The 27,182-nt window shown below is 38.6% G+C and overlaps 2 protein-coding genes across 3 annotated transcripts in view; one reads left to right on the forward strand and one right to left on the reverse strand.

Annotated features, from left to right (window-relative positions):
• Window positions 1-14,396, forward strand: part of PLPP1 (phospholipid phosphatase 1) — a 61,562-nt gene extending 47,166 nt beyond the window's left edge. For both annotated transcript variants that reach the window (XM_057389686.1, XM_057389688.1), the window contains exons 4-6: window positions 399-456; window positions 11,749-11,925; window positions 13,943-14,396. In XM_057389686.1, the coding sequence (XP_057245669.1) occupies window positions 399-456; window positions 11,749-11,925; window positions 13,943-14,068 (361 nt within the window). In that variant the 3' untranslated portion in view covers window positions 14,069-14,396. The remainder of the gene's footprint in view (window positions 1-398; window positions 457-11,748; window positions 11,926-13,942) is intronic.
• A 41-nt stretch (window positions 14,397-14,437) lies between these two features.
• Window positions 14,438-27,182, reverse strand: part of MTREX (Mtr4 exosome RNA helicase) — a 42,110-nt gene continuing 29,365 nt past the window's right edge. The window contains exons 19-27 of the mRNA XM_057389685.1: window positions 24,267-24,395; window positions 23,180-23,290; window positions 22,667-22,855; window positions 21,359-21,522; window positions 19,876-19,981; window positions 18,604-18,660; window positions 18,028-18,190; window positions 14,855-14,959; window positions 14,438-14,509 (exon numbers count right to left, since the gene is read on the reverse strand). Coding sequence (XP_057245668.1) covers window positions 14,457-14,509; window positions 14,855-14,959; window positions 18,028-18,190; window positions 18,604-18,660; window positions 19,876-19,981; window positions 21,359-21,522; window positions 22,667-22,855; window positions 23,180-23,290; window positions 24,267-24,395 — 1,077 coding nt within the window. The 3' untranslated portion in view covers window positions 14,438-14,456. The remainder of the gene's footprint in view (window positions 14,510-14,854; window positions 14,960-18,027; window positions 18,191-18,603; window positions 18,661-19,875; window positions 19,982-21,358; window positions 21,523-22,666; window positions 22,856-23,179; window positions 23,291-24,266; window positions 24,396-27,182) is intronic.

The following is a 27,182-nucleotide window of genomic DNA, read 5'->3' on the forward strand; positions in this document are numbered from 1 at the left end:
ACTGTGACTATAAGATACAGAATTTCAAGAGGTAATTACATTTAAAGTATCCTGGCATTTGTCAAGATGAAACAAGTATACAGCTTTAAAGGACACTTGATTTCTATTTTTGAAGATGTGTTCCCTTGCTGTTCAAACTTCTGTCAAAGGTCRAGTAGTTATTGTGTGATGTGGAGATCAGAGATCAGCTTTACCCTGGAAAAGGATAACTRCCGAGTAGTGAAGTCTGTACTGTTTGTTAAAAGCTGTTGTCAAATGTGTGTGATGTGCCTAGAGAGCCTCCTTGAAGAATTGTATGGACATGTTTGCATTTCACCAGTTCACTTGTATAGATCAGTATCACTGCACACTGAATGTTGTAGAAGAAAACTGATGATGTCTGACCTTTTCTCTTCCAGACTATCCTTTTATTCTGGCCATTCTTCATTCTCCATGTACTGCATGCTCTTCGTGGCAGTAAGTATGCTCTTTCCATCTAASTGATAACAGAAGATCTGTTGGTTGCACAGTACAAAAATTGAAATATTTTCTTGGCTGCTTTGCACAAGGGACATTGCTTTTGTAGGATTCTTGTCTGTACAGGTAAAGATTGCTCAGCAGGAATTGTAAGGGTAGTGATACTGGGACAAAAAGTAGAATTATGTTCAGTATTCCTGATCTGTCTGGGAAAGTAAATATTAATGACAGGAATAATTCAGAATTGCTTCAGTTGGAGATTCATATATTTTAGCKGAAATTGTTCCAAGTCAATGAGGGCATATTATCTTCACTCTTAGCATAAGGTTTGTAATATAATAGATTGTTGTTCTCCCCCTGCTAACTGGTAACACAGAAGTCATTAAAAACTTTGTGGAATTTTGTTGTTAATGTAATTGCAAAATTAAAGTCTAGTCTTGGACATAAGTTGCTAACAATATATACATTCCAGAATCTTTACAGACCACAGATGCAATTTGCTTTCTTGTTTTGGGTGCATTTTAAATTTTTTCCCTGTCTTTTTGTCAATAATGTAACATCCACAGTAAGAGGACTGATTGTTAAAACTAAACAAAAAACCCTACAACTACACACACRCACACAATGGGTGGCTCTTCAGTATGATGTAGGTATTTTTTTAGCTTTATTTTAAAATAAACTTCTTTCAGAAGCTTGGTGTTCAGTTTGGATCTATCATGCAGGTTTTTTATGGCCAAATCTGTTTGGTTCCTCTCCTCTCCTTACTGGTCTTACCTGAATGTAAATACAAATAGTTCATAAAAATATCATGTCCTGGGTTTGACTAGAATATGTGAGGTGTTTGTTTTTTTTTAAAAAAAGTGTCTTTGCTTGCTCATTATGATTGGCAGTCTCCAAAACTATATGGCTCCACTCATAGTAGCATTTCAAACCCAAACCCACTCTTTCCACAGTACAGTGAAGCAATTACTACTGTATAGATAGCACCCTAATACTGGTTTGCCCCTCTGGATCAGCCAGACCCTTCTCATCCAGTGCCTTCATAGGTGGTTTTGTTGAGCAATGTCATAAAGTGATGCTGCCACACCACACAAGGACAAACCTGGAGATAAGAAAAACCTTGGTAGGTGTGTAACATATGTATTTTTTATCATTTATACTGACTGGATTACAGTAATCTCTCAGGGGTCTGAAGATGTCAGAGCTTTTACCTCGGTGAGGGCATTCTGCTGCAGCCTGGGCAAATGGTGGTGGTCTGGAGGAATTCTCAATTCATTAATTGAATACAAGGAAATAGGTCACATTAGATAATGTAACTCTAACTCTCTAGCTGATACAAGATAGGAGAAGATATGCTGAACAGACTGGAGTTAAGACCTTGTTTAGGTAACCTAGTAGGCTTGGAAAAAATTCAGCCTTTGGCAAGAAAGTAAAGAATTCTTTATTTTGAAGTCACTTACTTCATGTGGGTTGAATAATGCTTTCTGTAGCTGTCTGTGGCATTTTTTTTTTTAATCCATGCAAAAGAGCTTGTCTGGAAGGCTCTTGAAGACAAAATTATGAACCTTAGCTGTGTTAGGGCTTTGAGTCTGCGAGCATCAGCCTTGGCAACCTCCCACATGGGCAGGTGGCAAGTCAAGTGCAAATCAAACCCCTGCTATGCAAGACACTTCAAAATACCATAAATCCTGGCCTTTTGTCCATCCCGGTTCAGACACTTGGTGTGCTCAGAGCTGTCCTTGTGCTCATTCAATTCTGTAGTAACTGCAAAATTTAGCTTTATTTAGTAGTAAGAGGGGTAAAAATGCCTTTAACTCTTCTAAGATGACATTTGTTGAACAGAAAATCTTTCATTGGAGATCAGTTTGTTAATCAGAAACCAGTCAAAGAGTAACCAGTGTCCTGTCTTTTCCTGCACCCCAGTTTCTTGTCTCTGGCTATATTGCCCAGTAAAAATAAGAGGCTGGAGATTAGACTAGTACTTCCTTTTGTCCAATAATAAGATTAGACTTCTACTTCCTTCTGTCCATTAATAAGACTATTCATCTAGAAACTGCTATGAGGCCGTTGTAGGGATATCTAAAGGAGGTTAATGGCTCCTGTGCAGTGTGTTTTTATCTTGCTGATTAACACAGGTTTACTGCATACCAAAAACCCAAATTGAGTGCAAATATCTGCAAAAAGGCAACTAGTACAGGAAGGGGAGGAAAACACACACACATGCTTGCCCACGTGGCAAGGCAGAGTGCTGCTGCTGGCTGTAAGCCAAATCTGCGCTTGATGGCTTGTTCATTCKCTGAACTCTGATGTTGGCTTCATCTGCTCCCTGCACACGTTCTGCAGCCACGGGCTGAGTCATCACCAAGAGAGGCTGTTAACATGTGGCATTACTCAGAAGCAGTGTTAATCATAACCAGACACTAGCAAGCTGCTTTCTGGGGAGGCTGGAGGATCTGGGAGGSGGGGTGTGTGCACTGCAGAAAATGTGCTCTTAAATGCTACCTGCTGAACGGGTGTGCTGTGTCAGGTGAATCTATGACTCTGTACTGAACCAGTCCTGTGAGGAGCAGCTGAGGGAGCTGGGGATGTTCAGCCTGGAGAAAAGGAGGCACAGGGCTGACTGCATCACTCTACAACTGCCTGAAGGGAGGCTGTGGCCGGGTGGAGTTTRGCCTTTTCTCCCAGGCAGCAAGTAATAGGATGAGGCTAAATGGCCTGAAATTGTGCCAAGGGAGGTTTAGACGGGATATGAGGAAAAAATTTCTTCTTGGAAAGGATTAAGTATTGGACCAGGCTRCCCCAGGGAAGTGGTGGAATYGCCATCCCTGGAGGTAGTTAAAAGATGTGTGGATRTGGCATTTGGGGATATGATTTAGTGGACTTGGCAGTGCTAAGTTAACAGTTGAACTCAAATGATCTCAAGTGTCTTTTCCAACCTAAACAATTCTATGATTCTATGACATTTATGAYTTGGCACTATTAGGATTTTTTCAAGAGTCTGAATTGTGCTGAGTATTCCTTTCTTCTGCCTATGGGAGATTTCCAAAATTATCTGARTTCTGACTGCATGGCTTGCTGGTTTCAGGAGAAAAAACTGCTATTTTGAACATAATCCTGTGCTGCATGTTCCACCTCACAGTAAGGGCTGCTCACTGTGTTAGTCACCAAWTTCTCTACCTTAACTGTTTGTTGCATGAGAATGTTAAATAATTTATATTATCTATCTATTTAAATAAGCAGCAGTATGCATCACTTGTTCTCACAGCATAGTCATTGCACCTATACAAAAGCTGTTGTATCTAGCTAGACTAGTTTAAAGCGTGAGTTTTCAGTGCACCTCCAGGTTAAAGTTACAGTTTCTTATATTTCTAACTTGTTGTGCATAGAATGAGTCAAACTCCAGAAAAAAAAACCTGCTTGCAGGCTGTCAGTCTAGGAAGCTAGAGTGGAGAATGTATTTTGAGATTAATTTGGCAGAGCTCAATGGGTTAGTTTGGGTTGAGGCACAGCAGTTATCTCTAAGATAAGAGCTTCTGCCAACAGCAGCTTTGTGTGAAAACTAGAGGGAGTTTGACCGCAACAGTATGTGGGAACCCAGAGACCTACTAACAGCTGCTGGATCCCAAATTGTCACTGTTGTCCTCTCTCCAAGCTGCTCCTTTCCTTTCATAGTTAAACAGCTGGCATGGCCTCTCTTGTGTCAACAAAACCATTTAATCTTGGTTTGGAGAAAGGATGCAAGTGTAGTGAACACCTCTTCTACCTGAGTCCATGTGACCAAACTAGCACCCTGCCCATAGAGGAGGAGATGCTGCAGCTAGTTTTTGCTTTGACTTTTCCTTTTAAGCATGTTTTAAAAGCTGTTGTACGTTAAGATGCTAAATGCATGCTGCCATCGGTAGCGAGAATGATCCACCACAAGTGTTGGCGGTTGGCAGAAATGGGTGTAGCCCCGAGGATTATGTTGCTGTAACTGAGTCAGTCTTGGCTGTAGTTTGCCTGGGCACTTCCCTGCAGGCACCTGTCCCAGGATGAAGAATAGGGCTGCCCAAACSCAGCCAAGAGGCGCTGCTATTCTGGGGATGGCAACATGTTTGTGCTGCTTAGACTTGGGACAAAAAGGGATGATGAACCTTGCACCATGTAACTTGARTGGCTCTCAGGTTCTCCCACCTGTCTTTGGGAACATCTTATGGATCCAAGGACATGGAATTACAGATGAGAAGGCAACTGGTGTTTCAGTGGCTGGGATTGACAGCCTTCTTTTGAGAGGCGTCRTAGAATAAACMAAGTGAAAGCAGGCTTTAGGCTGCWTTTGGTACTCATGCTCCCAAATGAGCCAGTCAAGCTCTGCTCTCAAACTCTGACTTCAGTTGATCACGTCGGGATTGGAGGTTGAGTGAAACCATTCTCAAACAAGTCTTTAACCCAGTATTTTAGGTATGTCTGCACAGCAGCAACTTCTTCCCTTTCCCAAATGCTATTGACTAGAGCTACAGAACAATCTTTTAATGTGTTCCTGCCACATGAAAGTTGAGGACTACTTGTCTTCTAAAACTAAAGCAAAGACATTTGTTACTGAAAATGGTTTGTTTGGCTGATTGTTGGTAGTATCAGGTATCTTACTTTCAGCAGAGATRAAAAACTAGTCATGCTGCAAGGATCAAATATGGAAACACTTGTGCTTCTACTTCTGTGTGCTCTTCTGTGTGCTCTAGTATTCTTTTAATATCAATATTTAGCTTTTTTAATAGTAAACCAACAAAAATTATTTCTCCATGGTGTGCTTGGAAGTTAGGGCTGGTAGTAGTAATGCCAGTATTGTGAATTGGCTCCTGGAGGACTGAGCTGAAAGCAATATCTTGCAGTGCTTTAGTTCTTCTAGTAAAGGTTAAAATATTAACACCAAGTTTCTTTTCTCATCAGAAAAGAGCCAAGTGTTGTATTGCAATGTGTAATGGAATAAAATGTTATTGTTTATCCTGCTCTATGGTAAAAATGATGTCAATGTGCAGTTATTTTGGCAATGTACAGCCAAGTTGAAGCTGGAAGATAAAAACCCCAGAAAAACCCATTGCCCACTGGACAAGTAGTGTTTGTTTAGAACAGATTGACTATACTTTTGATATTGAACTGAAAGTTGAGCCATTACTAGTAACAGGATTTTATCCCCATTGCTTACGAGGCAGCTCTTGCACTTCAATTGCCTTTGGACAACAGTATGCAACTGTCTTAAAGAGCCCAGACAGTACATATTCTGCCTTTTCTCCCTAGTTCAGTCATTTTCCACCCCCAGTTCAGCTCCCCAACAGATCAGTTCACTCACTGCAGGGCTGCTCAAACACCAGAGCTGACACAGGGGAGTCAGATGTGGTCAGAGTAATAGGAATATATCATAGCTTTGAACAACAGCCCAGACGTTATACTACATTGAAGTTACTGCAGACCTATGTCCTTTTCCTTCCCTGGAAGGGGAAGGAAACTATTGCTTCTTTCTTCATAGTTTTCTGCCCAATCAAAAAACCCCTCGTGAACATAAAATAATGCAGATTTAACAAGAAATCATAAATATGTATTTAAGAAAAGGAGGTGATCTCATTAAAAAGGCAAAAATCATTGACAGACATCAAAGTCTAAGTTGGTTTTTAACGTTCTTTTAAATATTTCTTTGAGAAGCCCAGATCATGAGTGACTCATGAATTCTCCTACAGCTCTGGAATCCTTGCATAATACAGTTTTCATTTTGGATGTGAGCCTGGTGCATTTAAAAGCACATTGGAGAGAACTTATCTACATTTCTGGTTTGCAGGCAATATCTTGTTGGCTGATGCCAACATCTATGTTTATTCATAGATACAGTGCTTCCAGATATAAAAAAAGCTGTTACACTTGCATGTAATATTTGCATAAACACAAGATTGAACATGACAGGTTATTTCTCAGCACCCCTTGTGCTCTTTTGTGCTCAGAACTGCAATTTTTTTTACTGGATTTCTCATATTTCCTTGAATTCCAGAGTTTGTGCTAACTGAAATATGATTAACAACTTTCATACAAAACTATTTGAGTAATAGCATTTATATAAACTAGCTTTTATATGAAGGCATATCTCAAGTTTCCCTATAACAAGCAGAAAGGGAAGAGCTGTTGTGCAGACATTTACAGTTGTAGCAGAAAGCTTAGAAAATCTCTGAAGGGAGCCGTTCTCTCTACTGTTGCTTAGTCTGAGCAGGGCAGAGGTTTCTGGATTGTTGAACAGGGATGGCAGATCACTTATCTAAATGTGCACCAATCTAAATGTTTGCTTCCTGCTGCTTTATAACATTACGCAAGAATCTAGCCTGAATGTCTCAGCTTGTTCATTATCTAGGGGATCATGTTTTAATAAGGGCTTTTAACAAAGATGCTCAGAGGCAAAGTGTGTCTCTTGCAAGTGTGTAGTTCTGTGGTTACCACAGGGCCCTTTCCTCAAGGAAAGGCAACAGTGTGTGTTTACTGATGGAGTCAGAGGGTGAATAGTTACTTAGGCACTCAGTGCATCTGCTCAGCTTCCAAATGCAAGGCTTCACTGTCTTGGGAGTGGGGTTATTGCCTCCTCTAATGATGTCCTTGGGGTATCTGGAGAAACGGTCTTTTCCTCTCTAAAAAATGTGCCTGGATTCTCAGCTGTTAATGCCTAATCCCAGGTCTCCTGAAAAGTTTTGCCCCATCTTTTCATATTAGTTGCGGAAAGGCCGTTTTTTCCTGAATACMTCAAAACACTGGTGCCTCCTGTACTTTCCTTTCCTACTACCCCTGCCTCACCAACAAACCCACCTAAACACAGTACCTTCGTATCTACTCCCTCCACCTCTGAAATCCCAAAGCAAACCACATACTTGTRTACATGGACTCGAGTGTGCTTAAGCATTCCTTTCTTGGTTTAGGAAGAATCCTTAAGGTTTGTGCCTCTTGGGACTTTATGGCTCAGCAGACTTGCTTCAAGTATGAGCTCTTCCTAATGGTAGCCGTTAATTGATCCAAGTCCTAATTATAACCACAGCAGTATTTTGTGCCTCCTACAACAGTAATGCCATAGGGCTCTTCCTTGTGCTTGGGCAGATAYCATAAACCAAACTGAGACATGACTCATGATAAATGCTAAGCTAAGTCAAGTCAGTGCTACTTTCTTGCTTCTAAAGCTTGTATTGACTAYTAAGGTCTCTCAGAATTGGGATTACTTTAATGAAAACTATTTTAAGCATCTTTGTTTTGTCTCCAGAATCTTAATACTTGTACTTGGACAAATGGAAAGTGTCTTGGAAACKGTTTTCTCACTTTTTGCTCTTAAGTTTATGATGCCGTTGTGAGTCTGTTAGGATTGGAGAGAGAGAAATAAGAGGAAAAGTAGGTAGGTATATCTCGAAAGGGAAAGTGTGCCGCCTTGCTTCTGTTCCTTAGGACAGAACAGGACACTTATAGGAAATGCAGTTACTGGGGCCTTGTGGTATCAGGAGTAAATCCATTTTTGAAAAGAACAGAACAAATCAGTTGTTACAAGTAGTATTATTACATGGTGGGGAGAACACCACCACTATCCCCTGCTCCCCAAATGTCTTCYTTTTCCATTCTTGAACAAGTGCAGAAGGATTTTCCATACATTCACAGGCAAAATTATTTTGCACTACCAAGTTTTTGTATAACTGGATTTTGAGGAAAAAATATGAGAAGGTATTGAATGAAAAACAACCAATGYGTTTTAAGAATTGAAACTAAATATCTGAAATACTACCTTGGTTGGTGAAGTGAGTAGGTTTTGGTAGATAGAAAAGAATTTTGTACCTTTAAAGTTGAGATGTAATGTTAGGAAATTTCCTTGTGAAGCGACATGGTTGTACCTCCAGAAGTCCCATGTAGGAAATATAAGTCACTGTATTTTAAAGTTAGGTAGGAATGTGTTTATGTAAATTAATACTGCTCTGGTGAAAGAGCAAACGCTTGAAAGCCATGGTAGAAATGKTAAGAGTAGCAAATACTGCAGATGCAGAGACCCTTCCATTCATGTTTGTGGCTTCTTGCAAGAAGCCACAAAGTAGCTGYGAGTTTCTCTTCATTGCTGTATTTTTAGAAATGAAGTACTAGACCATAGATTAAGAAGAAACTTGTGCTCAGGATATGTGTGGCATAGAGAACATATTTTCATTATAGACTAAACTAGTAGGAAAAAAAGCTGGAGATTATGTAATCTCATTAAAAAAAAAGTTTTATGAAATCTCTTTGCATTTTTAAAATGAATTAATGAAACAAACACGAGAAAGAGCAGGATGGAGGAGTGGAGAGCAATTGCTGAAGCATCAGACTGCTCAGAACAGTGTGGAAGAAAGCTGGCATGGTCAAAATGCTGTCTGACAGGAGCGGGTCACTACCAGAGTGGYTTGGGATGCTCCTACTGTGTTCACAGGCTCACAGATTTGTTTCTCAGCAACATACGAAATGCTGGTTGGAGGCATTTCAGTAATATTAACTAGAAGACATTTCATAAAKTTTCTGTGGCTTCCACAGATTACAAGTTTTACTTATAAAGCTTWTTCCTTTCTGGCAAAGAGGCTTGGGTGGGGAGACAGGGATTTGCTTCTCTTTTCCTTCTCTAAGGCTATGCTGTAAATGACTTCAAAGAGCAAAGGAACCTGAGGTATGCTGTGAAGGAGGGGGCTCTGTAAACAGCCTAAAGCCATTGCCCTCTGTTAGTTAACAGGGTCAAAATCAAAATAGTAGCTAGAGTTAATATAGCATGGGGCTAGGACATCTCCGTATTGTGCTAATTAAATAATGCTACATAACGGCTAATTCTATAAAAAGGTAGATTGGGAATATTTCCAGTATCAACTTTGGTTTGTGTTTAATGAATTACAGACAAAAACTCTTCCWCTCCTTGACTGCTTTATTTTCCTGTGTGGACCTGATGGCCTCTTGCAGYCCAGACATGTTACTGCTTTCTTTCTAAGAGCAAATCACAGTGGTGGGAGGAAGCTCAGCAGGGAAGCAAAACTCTGAGCCTTTTGAAAGCAGTGTCAGTTTGAAGTTACCTGCTTAAAACTAACATGACATCTGCTATTGGAGCAGCTGGTTAGTAAGCAATTGCTTTCAGCTTAACACAAAAACACCCCCAAAAAAACCTGGCCCAATTGCAACCAGAATGACAGCTGTTGCTTCTGAAATTAAATACAGCAGTGATCAGTGACCCTGACACTTATCTGTGGTTTCATTTCTCACCCTTGTCACACCTAGTTTTACAAGAATGTGAATCTGTTTGCTGGTCTACAGCCAACTGCTTGTCCTCTGCAGCTGACAGAATAGCTCCAGATCTTCTCTGTCAAGGAGATTGCTTTCATAGTGCAGAAATCAAGCTTTCACAAAGATGCCAGATCCAAGTTTCTTGTTTGATGCTTTGTCAAGCAGAAATAAAATTTGAATACATGCTGCATAAGGGCAAAGACTATTGATCATGCAGTGCATGGGGCTGGCATCTTTCCAAGGTGGTATTTGCATGGCTTGCCCTATTTTCTTATGTTCAGAAGTAAACTTGTTTTCTCACACCTGCAGTTGCATAATCTTTTTTTCCTACTATGACTATATACCCTTTGCCAACTTTCAAAAATGCTTATGTGGAAAAAACTTCATTGCAGCAAGGTATTTTAACTGCCTTCAGCAAAATTGAGTGGGAATAYGGAAAGAGGAAAGAACAGCCAGTATCAAATCATCAGCCAACTCTTTAGGCTAGCAGCATGCACTCTTTGRACCTACCTCTGCTCCATAGGCATGTTGTAGTTTTCTGGAATATTGTTGTTACATCCGGAAGTAGTATCACTGTAAGTCCATTAAAAAACCTTTTGTTAAATTAACTTTGTGTGACAGGTAATATTTGAAGTGGTAAACTGTTTTTCCCCTAGTGGGGAATTTGAGGCCTACAGAAATAGGCAATGCCCACTAATTTGAAGGGGAAGAATTATTTTTCAGTTCAGGTTAGGTGCAGCTTCTTCAGAGTCTGATTTTACCCTGACCTTGCTATTAAAGAAAACCATTTATGATGTTTTTGATACTCCATTTATAGCTGAAAATGTCAGCATGTCAAAATTATGATGTAAGTTACTCAGAGAAACATTCCCCAAATGTTTAACTTTGKAAAGTAGCACCTCTGCATCTACAGTGTGTTCTCTGTGCCTGTATTTACCTTGTAAATGTACTGCTTCTCAAAGTTAGCCATGGCTTTTGAAGTTGGCAGTGGATGGATTTACCAGGAGTTTGGTGTGCTGCCTCAGTGTCTGATGCCTGTGTGTTGCATTCTACACTTAAGGTTTTGCCCTTGCCCTGAAGTTTCTAGATTTCTCTGAGAAGATATACTTGAAATGTTAAATATAACTTCCAACTGTATTGTTTTCTCAGTGAATGCAGTAACTCTGGTGCCTTTTTTGGTGATAGGATCAAGTTTCAGAATAAATTCAATAATGTTTACAGAGTGTATTTGGAGATACTAGAGCRCTAGACAGATGTAGACAGGGAGATCCTAGACAGACCAGAGAAAAAACAAAGGCAAGGTCTTGGATCAGATGGGAAAGTAACAAATACTGTGAATTGGAGGTAACACATCAAAAATATAGATACACACAACAAAAGCAAACCTGGGTGGAGGAGAAAACATGGAAACTTTACATATCCACCAGAACATGCTTACCACGGTTAATATACATGTGAAATGGGTGATGAACAACCAGAGCTTAGTGAAATATACCAGTCACAACTGAGAAATGTGATCATTATATAGTTAATTCTGACACTTGACTACAGCTGGAATACTATGCTAAAAGCTGAATATACTAAAGGTGACTGGAATTGAGAATGAAGTTAAACTTGTCAGCTCTATGTATAGTAAACTTATYTTATTTTTTGTGTAAGGCTTACCTGTAGTTCATGCAGATGTAAATTACGAGTTTGACTTCCACTAGATTCTTTCCAAGTGGAAGTGGCTCTAGTATTACCAGGACTTTTATCCTGAAAATATGCATGTCATGTTGGTACAAACAGACCAACATGATAGTGTTTATATAAAATGAAGACCAAAACTATCAAATTCTGCTTTGGCAGCCTTGAGAGTATAGCTATAGGACTTAGAACAGCTGTGGATATTATCTCAATCAACTGTGGATATTATCTCAATCAGCTGTGGATATTATCTCAATCAATCAACTCTTTGAAAAGGCCCAACACAATTGTACTGCTTCTGTACTTACTAAATTTTATAACTTTTTCTTTCAGCTTTATCTTCAGGCAAGAATGAAAGGAGACTGGGCAAGACTTGTACGTCCTACCATACAGTTTGGTCTCATTGCTGCATCTATCTACGTGGGTCTCTCACGTGTTTCTGACTACAAGCATCACTGGAGTGATGTTTTAACAGGACTTATCCAGGGTGCAGTGGTAGCTGTGCTCATTGTAAGTATTCCTGAGGAAGTGTGCATGTGTAAATGCTGCTTTTATGAGCAGCACCTTAGAACTGCAGACAGCATTCAGATGAAGGCTAAACCTGTATTTCTAATGCTTCAAAAATTCCTGAAGCAGGGAAACAACTCCTTGAACTGGGTGTAGTAATAGTACTTTAAAGAGTGAGGCAGGCTCTGGCCTGGTGATACAAGTAGCAGTTTAACTGCTGGACAATGAACTTGTCTCTGCTCAAGAGCTTTTCAAATAACTAAAATGGAAATGGTCAACTGCAAATTGCGTAGGCCTCTCTATATAAACCATGCTTTTTGCTTCCAAATTCTAAATCTCAAGTACAATAGCAGAGAACTCTGTACAAGGTAAATGGGGGGGAAAAAAAAGGTCTTAAAGCTTCGAGAGCATCAAAATGTCTGCCTCTACCATCTTATACGTTAGAATGAGGGCTTTATCTGATGGGAAACTTAAAACACTTCATCATTTCTTGGGTACATTTAGAAGAAGGAGCCTGTGAAGCTTAGCTGTGCAGAGAAGCATAAAGCTGTCCCAGGGAACAGACACTTGCCTAAACTTGTCACAGCAGGCCCAGTTGACTTAGTGGCAACAGTAGTACTGCGTGCCATAGCTGATTCATCCACTGGAAGCGGCAGACCAGAAGGACTTTAGGATCAGAGATGGGAATGAACTGAGGCCATACTGAAGGATTCAGTTATCAGGAACTGAGGCTTAGCTGGGAAGAACCACTCCAAAATAAATGCTGTGTCAGCTTTCTCAGGTCAGAAGGGTGTGGTTCAAGACAAAGCTGTCTACTAGTTATAATCAATAATCAAGTCTTGGAGCAGCTCTAGGAGACCTACAGGCTGCATTAGCTATTAGTAAATGGCTATACGTTGTCATAAATCCTACTTCTCATTTTTGTCTAATCTCTTCTTCCAAGAAAGGAGTTCAGAGAGTAAGAAACATCAGAGATTGAAGAGGAAAGGACACTTTTATTAGAAAAACAAGTTCAGTCAAGGATGTTGGATGGTTCAGAAGGAGCTTAGTAATACAAGAAAAGGTAGAAGGTAGCATTACAATAGGCAGAATTGAACGGTCAGGAAATTACAAAAAAAAACATACACTAGCACCAACCACCACCCCCAAACTCGTATCTGAAAAAACTGGCAAGTTTCTCTCCAGAAACAGTAAGCTGAGGTTAGAGCATGGTGGCGCAGCAATGGCAAATGGATCACTTAAATTTAATGGGGCACCAGGCATTAAGTGGAAGCTAAACTCGCCAGTSTGTGGCTGCAGCAGTGTGCTTGGTCACCACCAGTGGTGGTGGAAGATTTTTCTTCTGCCGTGGACAGTGTTCTGCAGTTATCAGGATTGCAGTGGGAGGGGAAGACACAGTGCAGGAAGGAAAGGGATCATGTGAGGCTTTGGATTTATTGCATTCCATGCAGCACTGTGCTCTGCTATGGGACTTGGTGAAGTGAGCAGTGGAAGACAGCAAGCTGCAGAATTGGATCAAGCACCTGTAGTCAGGGACATTTCTCTTAGCTGTGAAAAAGTGAGYTGGTAGGTTCAAAGGAAGGCAGGAAAGGACTGTGTAGGCAGAGCTGGTCTTACAGCTGCTGGGTCCCACTAAAGCACCAGCTGTTCTGTTCTACATAAAATACAGAAAAAAAATAAACTATATTTGCATTGTGGGCCATCAGAAAGCACATTTTGCTCCTTCATTTAGAGTTGTTCAAACTATGGCTGTTGTAGTGAAGCTGTGCCTGATAAGGCAGTCAGCAGTTTGTTAGCCCAAGCCTTGAATTTGGCTTAAACTATCAGTGGGTAAATGCTCAAGGGCAAGGAGAAAAAGCTTTGAAAGAACAGAAGTCTGAATTTTGTACTTCCTAGGCACTTTCTAATGTTTTAAACTGATAAGCTTTTTATTTGTTCTGATCATAGAATTTGCCTTCTGCAGAGCCACTGTTTCAAAGACTAACGACTGCAGGAACTTAACATTAATTTGTTCACTTAGGTTGTGTATGTGTCGGACTTCTTCAAAGTAAGGGGATGTACATTTCAACCAAAAGAAGATTCCCACACAACCCTCCATGAGACTCCAACAAATGGAAATCACTTTGGCAGCAATCATCAACCATGAAGAATGACCACATCACCTGTGTTGCTCTGAAAGAAAACAATTTCACAAGTCTAACTATGTAATATAAGTAAATGCCTTTAAGGGACTGCTGCTGCTCTTGGATGCTCACTTTACCTGTATATAGTAACATCTACCACAGTTATTGTATATCTAAACTTTGGATTTCTGTTGGTTCAAGCTCTTGCTTAAAAGAAAGCTATTAAATTGTAAATTTTTATTGAAAACAGTAACAAGTTATATTACATACACTGCTGTTTGTACATGCCTTGTTGAATCAACTGTGGTTTAAGTAAACACCATTAAAAGGAATTACTTGATATGGAAGCCACATGTGACGCTGATGAATTTGTTCCATCATGTCAGTATAGGTTCTGGAAGACATCTGCTGTTACAGGTAAAGGCTTGCAGCAAACACAATATCTCTCTTGATTTTTGTAATCCCTGTTAAGAAGGAAGAGCATATTAATATCTTAAAAATCTTAACTGACACAGCCACTATCTTAAGTACAGTTATATACACATTACAAGTATTAAATGGAAGTTAAATTTTAAATTTTCAGCCACAATCTTGGTTAAACTGGCAGTATCCACCTCTTTAAGCCAAACTTCGTAACACAGATGTGATCTGGAAGGGTAACAGCAATGCTGCTGTTCACCATGAACTCAACACCAGAAGTTCACATTACATAATTATTCACTTCATCCCTTACTATCTGTGCAGCCCCTTCCTCCCCATCACTTTTTCTTCTAAAATTGCTTCATCTATTTTGAAAGTGACATACATACCCTCTGCAAACTTGTTTTCCAGTTCTGTGTTCCCAATGGCTTTTGCAGCCTGACACATCTGTCGAAGCAATTCTTCTAGACGCCTCATGCACCGAATTATGCTACCTGCATGAAAGAGCAAAGGAAAACTTTGTGCCACATGATGTCACTACCTGAATTACTCAAAACTAATAGTTCCTTCAACAACCCCAAGAAGCCAAATGTCTTAAACTTAGTTTCTCTTTGCACAGTAAATTTCTTTGTGAGGCATTTCCTTGAAGCTGTTTCCAAATGCTTGTCCTTTGTAATGTCTTTACAGTGTCTAATATCTAGTCATAGGACTTTCTGGACTACTGAGTAATTCCTAGTGGATTTTTCTTTAAGTATGAGTATTATGGATTCACAAATCTGCTGCTTCAAGAACTACCACAGATTTATTTTGGATTTTTTTTTAGTAAGCTTTAGTTGGCAAAGGCAGTGMAATAGTAAATGATCTATCTTAGTACTCCTGTGCCACTCAAGAGTGTGTGGCTCACTCTATCACTCAATCGCATGGTTACAATAATGCACATAAGCATCTTGACACACCTCCTACACTGTAAACCAACACCCACTCGTGATTTAYTACACATTCATCTCCTCTTTGAACTTGTCCTTGCAGCTCAGCCCAAGTCACTGCTACAAATTTCACAAAACAATCCTAAATGCTTCTGCTCTTCTTGCCACAAGCAAACAGTATCTTGTTCCACCATTTCCTCCAGCAGCATCTCCTACAGTCAAAATTACTGTAGGCAAAGTAACTTATTGAATAAAAATGGGGTGAAGGGCTTGAGAGCAGCACTGCTGCAATGGACCTGGGGGTGCTGCGAATGAGAGGCTGTACATGACCTATTAAAGTGCACTTGCAGCCCAGAAAGCCAAAAGTGTCCTGGGCTGCATCCAAAGCACCGTGGCTGGCAGGGCCAGGGAGGGTATTCTGTCCCTCTGCTCTGGTGAAACCCCACCTGCCCTGCTGCATCCAGCTCTGGGGTCCCTGCACAGGAATGACATTGACCTGTTGGAGTGAGTTCAGAGGAGGCCACCAAGATGATTGGGGATGAACAGATCTCCTTTGAGGACAGGCTGAGAGAGTTGGGGTTGTTCAGCTTAAGGAAGAGAAGGCTCCAGGGTGACCTTATTGTGACCTTTCATACATGGAAACATTCAAGGTCAGGTTGGGTGGTGCTCTGAGGAACCAAATTTAGGGGAAGATGTTCCTGCTCACTGAAAGGGGTTTAGACTAGATGATCTTTCTATAATACCTCTAAAGCACAACATTTGGAAGACTGTATGAAAAGAACATTCTGCAAAGCTCTTGGGAAAGTGAGACATGGTAGAAAATAAAGTAATGCTTCTCTTCTACAAAGCATTCATAGGCCCTCAATAGGTCATGTCAGTTTCGACAGTGAGAAGAGTTTGTGTAAGAGCAGCAATCTGTAAAACCTGTTGGTATGACACGAGATGTGAGAAAGGAAAACCCACAGGACATGAGACATGAGATAGTAGGTTTCCTGTGGGTTTTCCTGAGCACAGAACACAAACCAACATGAGTGACCTGGGGGCAGCTGCCCTGAGTAAAGCCTTGCTGCACTGTGGCAGGCGCTGGCTCAGCTGTTCAAAGATCCTGCTCACCTCCATTTACAGGGGCAACCTGAAAACCATTTCAGGGAGTACTTGTTTACAGGCAGCATAGCTGGGCTTGCTGCAGACAGAGTTTTTTGTGCAATAAAAAGAAAATTGCAAATTTAAAATAATTTACTATTTCCACAAAGCAAGAGTTGGTCTGCAATTAACAGTTTTAATTAATTCAGTTTCCCATTCTTCCCTAACAGCTTAAAAAAGCTGCCCTTGTTTTTATTTCTTCCCAATATACATATTTCAACTTAAAGACAAAGTATTTTCATTAGCAAACCAATACTACTACCCTTTAAAGCAAACACACTTGCTCTTGGAGCATTTGGGCTTGTTTTGTGTTCTGATTTTCTTTGAAATCACTACAGTTACTTGCATAACCAAGGCAAACTACTCTGGGATTTAGGAACACCACAATGCATTTAAGGTACTCATAACCGACAACAGATGCTTGAGGCACTTCCCTTCCTTTTGCTAAGGTACAGAAAACTAGCCTTCAGAAAGTTAAGGAAAGAATCATACATTGACGCCTGCCACAAGAGCTACCTCAAAGCAGGCAGCTCTAATTTTGAAGGAGCTGGCACTATTGAGCAGAAGCTGACTGCCYTTGTACAAATATGGCAAATGGAAAGTGCTACTGTCGAGTGTATTCTGAACATTCAAGTGTCAGTGTAAAACAGGCCAGCTACTGCTGCTTTAGTGTTCTGCATACTCAGTGTGCCTCCACAGCAAACAGAAGGCTCAGATACTGCAATTGCAGGAATCTACTGAATGCATGCAGAAACAAAGACTGCATTGGATTTGTGCTGCTCAAAGGCAATTTACATTAGAAACTTTCTGGGTCTGCACTGGAATACATGCACAAATTATGTGCATAAATTATGTGCCCTTGTTTTAGGGCAATTTATAAACGTCTGCAAACAAGATAACAGCATTTGAGAAAGGCAGCGGTGACAGTACAACTTCAAAAAGGAATACTTTTAAGACTGGCACATCCATCCTACTGTTCTTTACAACTTCCAGCAGGCTGGTTTTTATTCTGTTTTGACCTTCATGGTTTGTTTACAAAGTACCAGGACTCTAAATCATCATAAATCATTTGGTTACCACTTCTCACTTCTGTCCTCATTCAGTCAGCYGGAGGAACTGATAATACCAAATAAATAAAAAAACTTAACTACAATGAGGACAAGTGCAAGAGCTGTACTTCCTGATGACAAGCATTTGGAACATGTTTTTTCCCTTTAACTAGAAAAAGTAAGCATTACCTTTTGTTGTAATGCTTAGAATCTGAGTTTTATAGAAAGTTTTTAGAATACAGAGATATCCCTTTCTTAGATTCTAAGTTATCATCAGTGTGTAAGTATAAATCAACACATAAAGTAAATGATTTCTTTCCTACTGGGTTTTAGCCATGCAGATGCTTGAATACATTTGAGTCTACTATAAGGTTATTTGGTATTACCATTCCYTCTTGTACAGTTACCAGCTTGTACCTTCTAAAGAACAACTGATTAGCCTACCTTCAAACACATCTGTCATTTTGCAGATGTGAGCAAAGTTAGCTCCATTTGCCCATGTATACACAACATCCATTAGGTTGGGTCTGAAAGAATTTAAGTAATTTTCTTCATCAATTTCCAGTTTTGCTTCTGCTGACACTTTGGCAATTCTTTTTGCACACTCCTTTAAAATAAAATATTTTATATTTTTAATATACTTAACCAGAGTAAGTATTTAACTGACAGAAAGACATGTGCATTATCAGATATTGCATTACAGGATGAGGTTTACTTTGTAGTGTGAAATCACTCAGAATCAGAAAGGAAACCACTGTTTACATGAAGTCTGCCTGCACTAAAAATCTACAAAAAGTGTAATAAGCAAGTTTATGAAAATTTTAAAGGCACATCCTAAATTAGCATAAAGCTTTCTTGCAAACAATGTAACACATTATTACACACTGCAAAATGACATGCAGTGCCAGCTAAATTCACTGAAGATCTGAAGTTAGGTCTTTACCGTGTACTTGYTATACATTATTCATGAGCTTTGCTCATGTTAACATTAACCCTGAGCACAGACAGATTTCTCATTACCTGCATTTGCCGAAGTGGTCCTGCCAACTGCTCAGTCAATTTCGGCATTTCACTGGACTGAAAAAGAAGACATAAAGATTCTCACATGCTCCCACACATTTGCTGTATACCAAATTAAATGCAAAACCAGAAGTTCAGTGTGTGATAATGCCATCCGAAATTATTCCAGTAACACCTTCAAACCTGTTATCAAACACTAAAATCACCGAATTCCCCAAATGCTTGTTCCCCAAACTAAATCAGAAAATGAAATCTTTCTGTGTCATATACCAACATTATGAAGACCAGCACCTGCTTTCTGGATACTTCCAAAATTCCCTCCATTTAGTTGTACCATAATTTTGAGGTGACAAATGAACTGCCATCTATTACTTTGACAGTAAAAAGCTTTTCTTTAAGAATATAAAAAGAAAATGTTTTTAGTAATTTAATCATCAATGGAAATGTATGAAAATACGGCTGTTCAAAATAMAGGAACATCTTTATGCCCTAGCTGTTTAGACTCAAGTACTATTGTTGGGTGAACCTCAATATTCTAATTAACAATGGCTTATCTTGGCATCCCTTCTACTAACAAATGGAATGCATTGGCATCTGCTGCTAATGTGGTTTTTTTTTCCATATTTAGAATCAACATGAGTGATACATTTTGCTAGCTACTTGCAAAAATATTTCATATTGGAGTTTATTGTCTTTTGGGGATGATACTAACCTTGTACACAGCTTGCAGGTGGAAAAACAATAACACCTGGTATTAAATGTCCATGTTTTTGCTTTTRAAAGCATATGGTCTGATTTTAACAGCCTTTTTGACAAATTTCATGTGCTTCATGTGCTTCTACCATTTCGAGCAATAGGCTGAAGGTATCGACCATGTAACTTAACATGGACATGCCTCAGAATTAATGATACTCTCACTCCACAGTGCAGGGTGCAATTATTGTTAASCCTCTTCTTGAGATAATCATTCTACATTTTATATTATATGGAGGTGTGTATGTGTATTCRTAGCAGCACATATCCTGAGAATCTATTGATATTGCTTCACTGCATGAGGAAAACTGCAACACATGTCACACGAGGAAAGACATTTCAGCAATGAAGCTGAAATGCTTTTACTAAGTTAAATGGGAATTCACGTCAAACACTTTAGGAAGCAATAAAAAATGTGCAATGGTTCATACTGTTTGCCCAATTTGTGGAACTGAATTATAAACCGTATTGTTAGAAGACAGGAATGTCTAGAATTCTTGATTTGAAGAAGTAACTCACATTCTCTTGAAACACAAAACAGCTGAGTAGTGCAGCTGCCTGTTCTGCAGTCAAGTCATTGAAGAGACCATTGAACATCATTTCTGTCAGGAGTAGTTCATCAGCACTAAAATAAAGAGAAGAAAACTTAGGGGAARGACTAAAATGTGATTTTTAAATGAAGAACCATTAGACTATCCTGTGAAACAACTGGACATGGATAAAAAAATCAGCATCTCAATTTTACTGATAGGAACACCAAATACACACACAGACACACAGATACACACACAAATATCAGTTTTTTAAGGGGAATCCTAGTTAATAAGAGACTGAGACAGTATTTTGAAGAAACTAAAAGCACATATTGGACTACAGTAAAACTCTCCTGACAGATCATATGAGTTAGTATGAAAAGTCTATTTAGTCAGTTTCTATCAGACAGAGTATCAAGAGATGAAAAAGAACCAGGGAGTTCAGCAACTTAGGAAAAGGACTAAAACTAGTATTGCTGCTGCTCAGAAAAGATTCAACTGGGTATTTCCATAATACTGAACAAAGGAACAAACTTGCTTCAATTTACTTGAAGAATAAAKACTTAATTAACTATAAAAGGAAGTCCACGATGCAGACACAAAAACCAAACATACTTATTTGGATAAAACCCAACATTTTTGGTATGAATAAACCTTTCTTTTTYGTTTATCAGAAAATTGCACAGGATGGGGAAAAACAAAGTAGGATTCTTTTTAAAAGGAGATGCGTAACTCAAACAGTTCCAGRCAGTCAGGAAGTTGATAAAATTCTGATTCAGCTTCCCCATTTGCTATCAAATTTTGCAGGGCAATTAGCTATCAAACAAATATAGGTAGCAGCTTTCAAAATTATCTGTAAGACATGGAGCACAGCAATCACTGTGACTTTTAAAAATAYAAAATGCTATCAAAATCTGAGTTACACTGTAAAATATTAAAGTCTGATTCAYGATTTTTCATCTGCCTCCTCTGTTTCAATTAGTATGTACCCACAAAATATTACAGTAAAATGCACCAGTTCAGAGACTTGTTTCAACAGCCCTACARAAGAAACTTTGCTGTATTCCAAACCTGTCAGTGGCTTGGTTACTGTTGACAATCATTGTTACACTCTTGTTTATGGCGGCTGTACCAACCAACCTGTTCAACATCAACCATAGAGATCAAGACCATCCTCTTATGCAATGTATAGCATTACATGAAAACACATGCTACTACCTAAGCCAGGCACAAAAATAGCCACTGTTTTGGCATTTCCATGTCTATGTTTTAATTTTAGAATGTACTATATTTTGTCCTTAAGTTGCTACCTTTACTTATACTGCTTGAATCAGAGTATTACCTTTATTACACTATATTCTTCTTTTTTTCTAATGGTCTCAACACTTCGAGATATAATCTACTAATTTTAGCAAGGACAGCAAAGTGTGTATTCATAGCCATGAACAGTTTGCACAGATGCCAGTTACCTGCTGATTTCACAAGCAACCCGTCCTTTCATCTCAATAACATCTGAAGACGTGGCAAACCCCAGTCTTCTCAAAACACGTTTGCGGCATTTGAGTTCATCCATTTGTAGGACAGTTCTGGCTTTCTTCAATTCGCGCTTTGCTACTTTAATATCCACAGCAATCTGGGGGCCACAAGGAGAGGAATTACACTGTGCTGGTTTAACAGATGCAACTTTTTAAAGACTGTTTAATTTACATGAAGGCCTCAGGAGGATGTGTATGAACATACTAGTTGACTAGTTGATCTGCCTAACTCTTCTAAGAGGAAAGTTTCAAACAAATTAAATTACAACAACAATAATAGCAATAATAATAATAATAATAATAATAATAATAATAATAAAAATGTAAGTCCCTTTACTAACTGATACCTCTGGCAAACTTGGGAAGTTAAGCTGTTTACCCACAATGGAAAACAAACCGAACCAGCCCACATTAAAAAGACAAGTGATCTTTGGTTGGGAAATGAACACTCAGATGAGACCTGTACTAAGTCTCATGTACCCAACTATACAATAAAATGTAACCCAAAGGCATTATTTTCTGCTGTTAGAGCTTTTTCAGTGGCTTGCAGTTCACCATAACCACTGTCCACATCCTTACAGCAGGCACACTGTCACAGAAAGCTGCTTGGTCCATCAGGTCTTACCACACGCAAATTTGTGCTGCCCATACCAGAACTACCTCACTTCTGTGAAGTGCCTTCTGGAGGACCTGTTTTCTCAAGCAGCATGAGAGCAGGTTGAAACATGAGAGCTGGTTTTATGCAAAACCAGTTTCAGTCCAGGAGAGTACAACTCTGTACAAAATAAGTAAGTTCATTGCTACCAGGCTGAGAGACAGCTCAGGAAGCAGCAGCACAGTGATTTATGTAGTACACTCCTCAAGCTAATAAGCCCCATCAATTCAACTTTAGTGTTGCACAAGTATATTAAAAAATCAATTAAAATTATCTGTGAATATATGAATACATTCCTAAGCTGTGTTGTGCTATGCCTATTCAGTGAAAAAGACTTGAACCCCTGTAACCTTTTAATTCCCAAAAACTTCTTCAGAAGAGTTTTCAGACATACTTTGTATCTRTATCAATAAAGGGCATGCCACTAACTCAGCCATTTTGTTTGTGAGAGTCAATAATTTTACTATATTTAAAATGGTTGATTTTGGGTTCTTAACTTACAAAAAACATTATTTGAGCTTTGCAAATAAAAAGAAAAGCAASAAGTCAACCTGCCAAACACAAAGACATTTAGGTTTTATCTTTACCTGTGCCTTTTTTTCACAAAGTCTGTATATGTTTTCCAAGTTTGGATCATTGTGAAGAGGATGTGAATACATCCTATGCTCAAATGCCTCTATTTTTTGGATTACTTTTTTCAACCCTTGGTCTTTGATGCCCATGTCATCTATAGGGTCTAGTAAGGGTACTCCATCAGGAAATCGTTTCTGTACTTCCTAAAAGAATGAAAAAAWGGACTTTTTTAAAGATTAGTAACAGTAAAATAAACTACATTGTACAAATAAGATGGCATAACTACAGAGACACAGAAGACAGTAATTTAAGTTTGTTATATGATGTTTCAGCAGTTTTCAAAATARTTTTAAAATGTCTTGACAAGGAGAAACAATTGACATACATTATGGCTTCCAAYCCCTTTAAAGAATAAGGCTGAAGATGAGACAGAAGCTTTACACAAATTTCTTTAGAACAAGTTGCCTTGGGTTCAAGAGTACCTCGCTAATTGGAGCAGAGTGCCTACACAACCTAGTGGAACTTACTTGTACAGATTTTAATACACTTTGCCTGTTATCAACAGGCCTCAGGTCTTTCGGTATGTAGAGGCGGACACTGCTGATGGCTGTGACAAGATGCACCAGAACGGGRACAACCTGTCAAAGAGAGTGTAGTAACTCATTAAATCAGTAACAAACATACCTCCTATTACAAGTCCGTAGCAAAACTTTTTCAAGGGAAAAGGAAAACTGTATGCACAAGGACTTAGCAGTGGGTAAAGGAGTATCAGAAAACAGGAAAATGTGGCTGACATAAAATATTAATAAAGAACAGAAGTAATTGTCCAAAAGTTGTATCTGGAGAGGGAACCACAAGTGAAAACAAACCAACAACTTCTCTACTACCTTGTGTCTTACCTGCTGGAATACCTCTTATGATCTAAACCAGACAAATTATTGCCATATAATACTTAAAAAAGAATGCTAACAGCAGAGAACATCGAACCAGCAAATAGGTATTCCTAAGTATCAAAACTATCATGACACCACGAAGAATCAATACTGCATGTCAAGSTTTAAGTGTTTCTGACAAAAACCATGCAGACAAATTAAACAACTGTTTCTGATCTGAAAATTTTAACTGTCTGCCTTCACACAGGKTTTCAAATTAAAAAAAAATTAAATAATGCAAATATTTTCCCTAAAAAAACCTTCAAATTAATTTTAGGGTGAGAAGGTTTTGCAAAGCTGTCCAGAGAGGTGGTGGAGTCACTAYCCCTGAAGTGCTCAAGAACAATCAGATGTGACACTTTGTGCTATGATTTAGGTGACAAGCTARTGTTCAGTTAAAGGCTGGGCTCAATGACCTTGGATGTCTTTTCTAACCTTAATTATTTTAAGAAATAAAAAAGGAATTCTGTTCCCAGAGACAAGATACTGCTAAAAAAAGCATCTGCCAAGCAGCACTGCTAAAAATTTATTAATTTAATTTATTAAGAACACAGAGTTAGGTGTACAGATTCTCTTCCTTTAATACATCAGCCCCTCTTTTACCATAGTTTGCAAATGGTTTAGAAATGAAGCTTTGAGAAAGCTTATAAGCAACTACTGAAAATAAATAGGTGTAACAAACCTGCATCTCTCCTTTCTCTTCAGGTCTAGCAGGCTTTGCAGATTCAGTAGCAGAATTTTTCAAACTGTCTTTGCTGCAGTGCAGGAGCACTTCAACTACATACARTGGGTCCAATTCACTGGAATTTGGCTGTTGAGGGTACAGAAAACAAGCAGTTTTGCAACGGTTATTTTAAAATACCAGCAAGAATGAGTGGAAAACACATGATTTATCCAACATTAAAGGTCTCTTTACAGACCATCAGCTCAGTGTTGCAGCACATTCTAAAAATGTACCTTCAGGTGTGTATCAATATTGATTGAAAGATCCCTCCCAAGGATAAACACAATTGAAAAAATTACCACTCCCCCATCCTCCCTTGCCAGTGTAGCCTGAAAWCTCCTTGAAGCTTTAGGGACTTCTGCCTTTTCTTCTACATGTAGCCCTTTCAAAGCAAGCCAATGTTTTGAAACAGTGATGCATATTTGTATCATAGTASCAGTACTGAATTTTGGATTAAAAAAAATAAAATTAGGGGATCTCTTTCATTTGCAGGTTTACAGGCTCAAGTTTACATGAACAACAAAGACCACAGAAAAATCTTTCAAGCATAACAGCTTGTATCTGCAGGAAGCTGCATCTTTACACACCCCAAACTGCACATGTTACATGTGACTTTCATTTAAAGAACACAAACATGCACAGTAGTGGTTAAAGTCTACTGTTCACAAGGCCATAATCTTCCTTATGCTTTAAAAAAGCCTGACATTAGTTATTTGACTGGATCTATGTGCACTAGGGTTGCTCAAATACACTCCTACAATAAATAAGTATTTTTAGGACTTTGAACAGAAGTAAGTTACAGGCCTAACACAAAAGGCAGGTATCATCTTTTAAAATACCATGTGCAAGTYTTCTGCTTCCAAATACAAGAGAAAAATAAAACATTCTTTCCAAAATCCTATCTTAACTCAGTTCATTTTTACTGGGCAATATTTGTCATTACAAATCCATAACATAATATTTTATTTCACTGCACACCAACTAGCCTTTTTAAGAGATTCTCAGAAGTGCTATGAGAAACTGCCATAGTAAACTAAACTAAACAGTTTACTAACTAAACTAATTAACTAAACCGTTATCCTGTTGTAGAAGCTAAATAATTTCTTCAAGAAATACAATTACTTGCTGGGGGAAAAATGTTCTTCTGAATTGCATCCTATATTTGCAGAAAGCACTCATAGCCATGTAGGAAACTTGAACCAYTGCCCTTCTCTGAATCAGAATTTTAAAATAATACCTACATGTACCAGATCAGTATTCAGCCAAAGCCCGGGAATGCACAATGCTGACTTCAACGAAACAGAGACTAAACTCATAGGTGCACAAGTATGCTACAGAAAATGTACTAGAATTGGAAGTGTCTAGAAAATTGTAAGAGGAAAAAATATTTCTGTGATTGCATTGTAAACTTACTAATAAAGCAGGAGCATAAATATCATTAACATTTGCTGTTAGTATTACTCTATCCAAGTTTACATACACATACAATAGCTTTTAGACAACGCTGACTAGACATATCTCAATCTACAACTGCTTTTTGAATGTGTACTGCTTCCTTCCATGGGTTTCCCTTCAACATATAGGYGCTGAACCCTTGAACAGCAACAGACATTGCTATATGCCTGAATAAAAGGAAACCAGAACCTGAAAAAAATGTTAGCCACAGACTTCTCTGTCATATCAAGTTTAAATGATTCTTTAATTCATACTGCTTCTCATATTTCAAGAATGAAATTAAGYCCTTTTTGGCAGAGTACTGTGTGACTAACCATATTCTTAAGATTTTAGATTTGTGTTAAAACATCTCTTAGTTCAAGTGGCTAGAAACAAGCCAAAATAAGAAAGATGATCATGCCGAGGAACCAAGCAGTATAGCACAGGTAACAAATTCAGAGTCCAATATTAGTAGCACTGAATTCACTGGAAATTCAATGACCATGACACAGCACTAAGATATTTATGTAGTAAACATTTTATATAAATATACAAGGATTATAATAATCTAAACAGGGAAAACAGAATTGCAGCATCTCAAATTTTAGTATCAATAAAATTGTTAAGACACAAAAATTTCATGTCTAGAATCAGGGTTCAGATAATACGGACTATCAACMGCTCAACAGTATCACTAGCTTACTGCTGGCACAATCTAGTGGAAATAAAGTTTCTTGCTTAAAAATATTTGGGCTTTTTATGAATKCCAAAGGATGTAGTTACTTTGCTGCCTATGATATTGTAGAATACATAGTAAGCAACTCTACTTGAAACAAATTCTATTCTGAGTAACAGTAGACAGGAAAGCACTACCTGCGCTGACAATCTGCTAGAAACTGAACTGTGAAATTATGATGGAAAAGCACCTACACATAATTAATAATAAACGTAACTCATGACTCATGCATTTACTTTCACCGTGCAATAAATGAGCATTATATAAAACAAAGACACACTATAACCCTAAATGTCATTAYTAATTACATATATTTCTCATTAGAAAAAAGACTTAATTAGAAACCATGATACAGTAAAGAAAAATTTGCAACTGAACTAGCAACACAGACTGAATTCAATGAAGCTCCKAAAGCAAATCCAAAGAACTGCTCAGCTTAGAGGTGGATGAAGGTTTGAAGACCTTTGAAATTATATCTTTCCAGTAGTAAGTATACTACTACCCATTAAATAGAAATGGGGAATGGCATCTGTGTCTCAGKGCAAAAATGCACTGGATAGACAATAAAATAGGTAAACAGCTTCTTCAAGTAATTTGTTTTGCCTCTGCTCAGAGAAACTAGTTTTTTCATACTGACTTTGGAAATTACATAGCTTCAAGTCTGTTCCTTACTTTCAAGCACCTATTTTCATTCTTTCCACATG

Source organism: Malurus melanocephalus, unplaced genomic scaffold (genome assembly GCF_030028575.1).
Source record: "Malurus melanocephalus ecotype Western Australia unplaced genomic scaffold, MMel_1.1 scaffold_18, whole genome shotgun sequence".
Classification (NCBI taxonomy): domain Eukaryota; kingdom Metazoa; phylum Chordata; class Aves; order Passeriformes; family Maluridae; genus Malurus; species Malurus melanocephalus.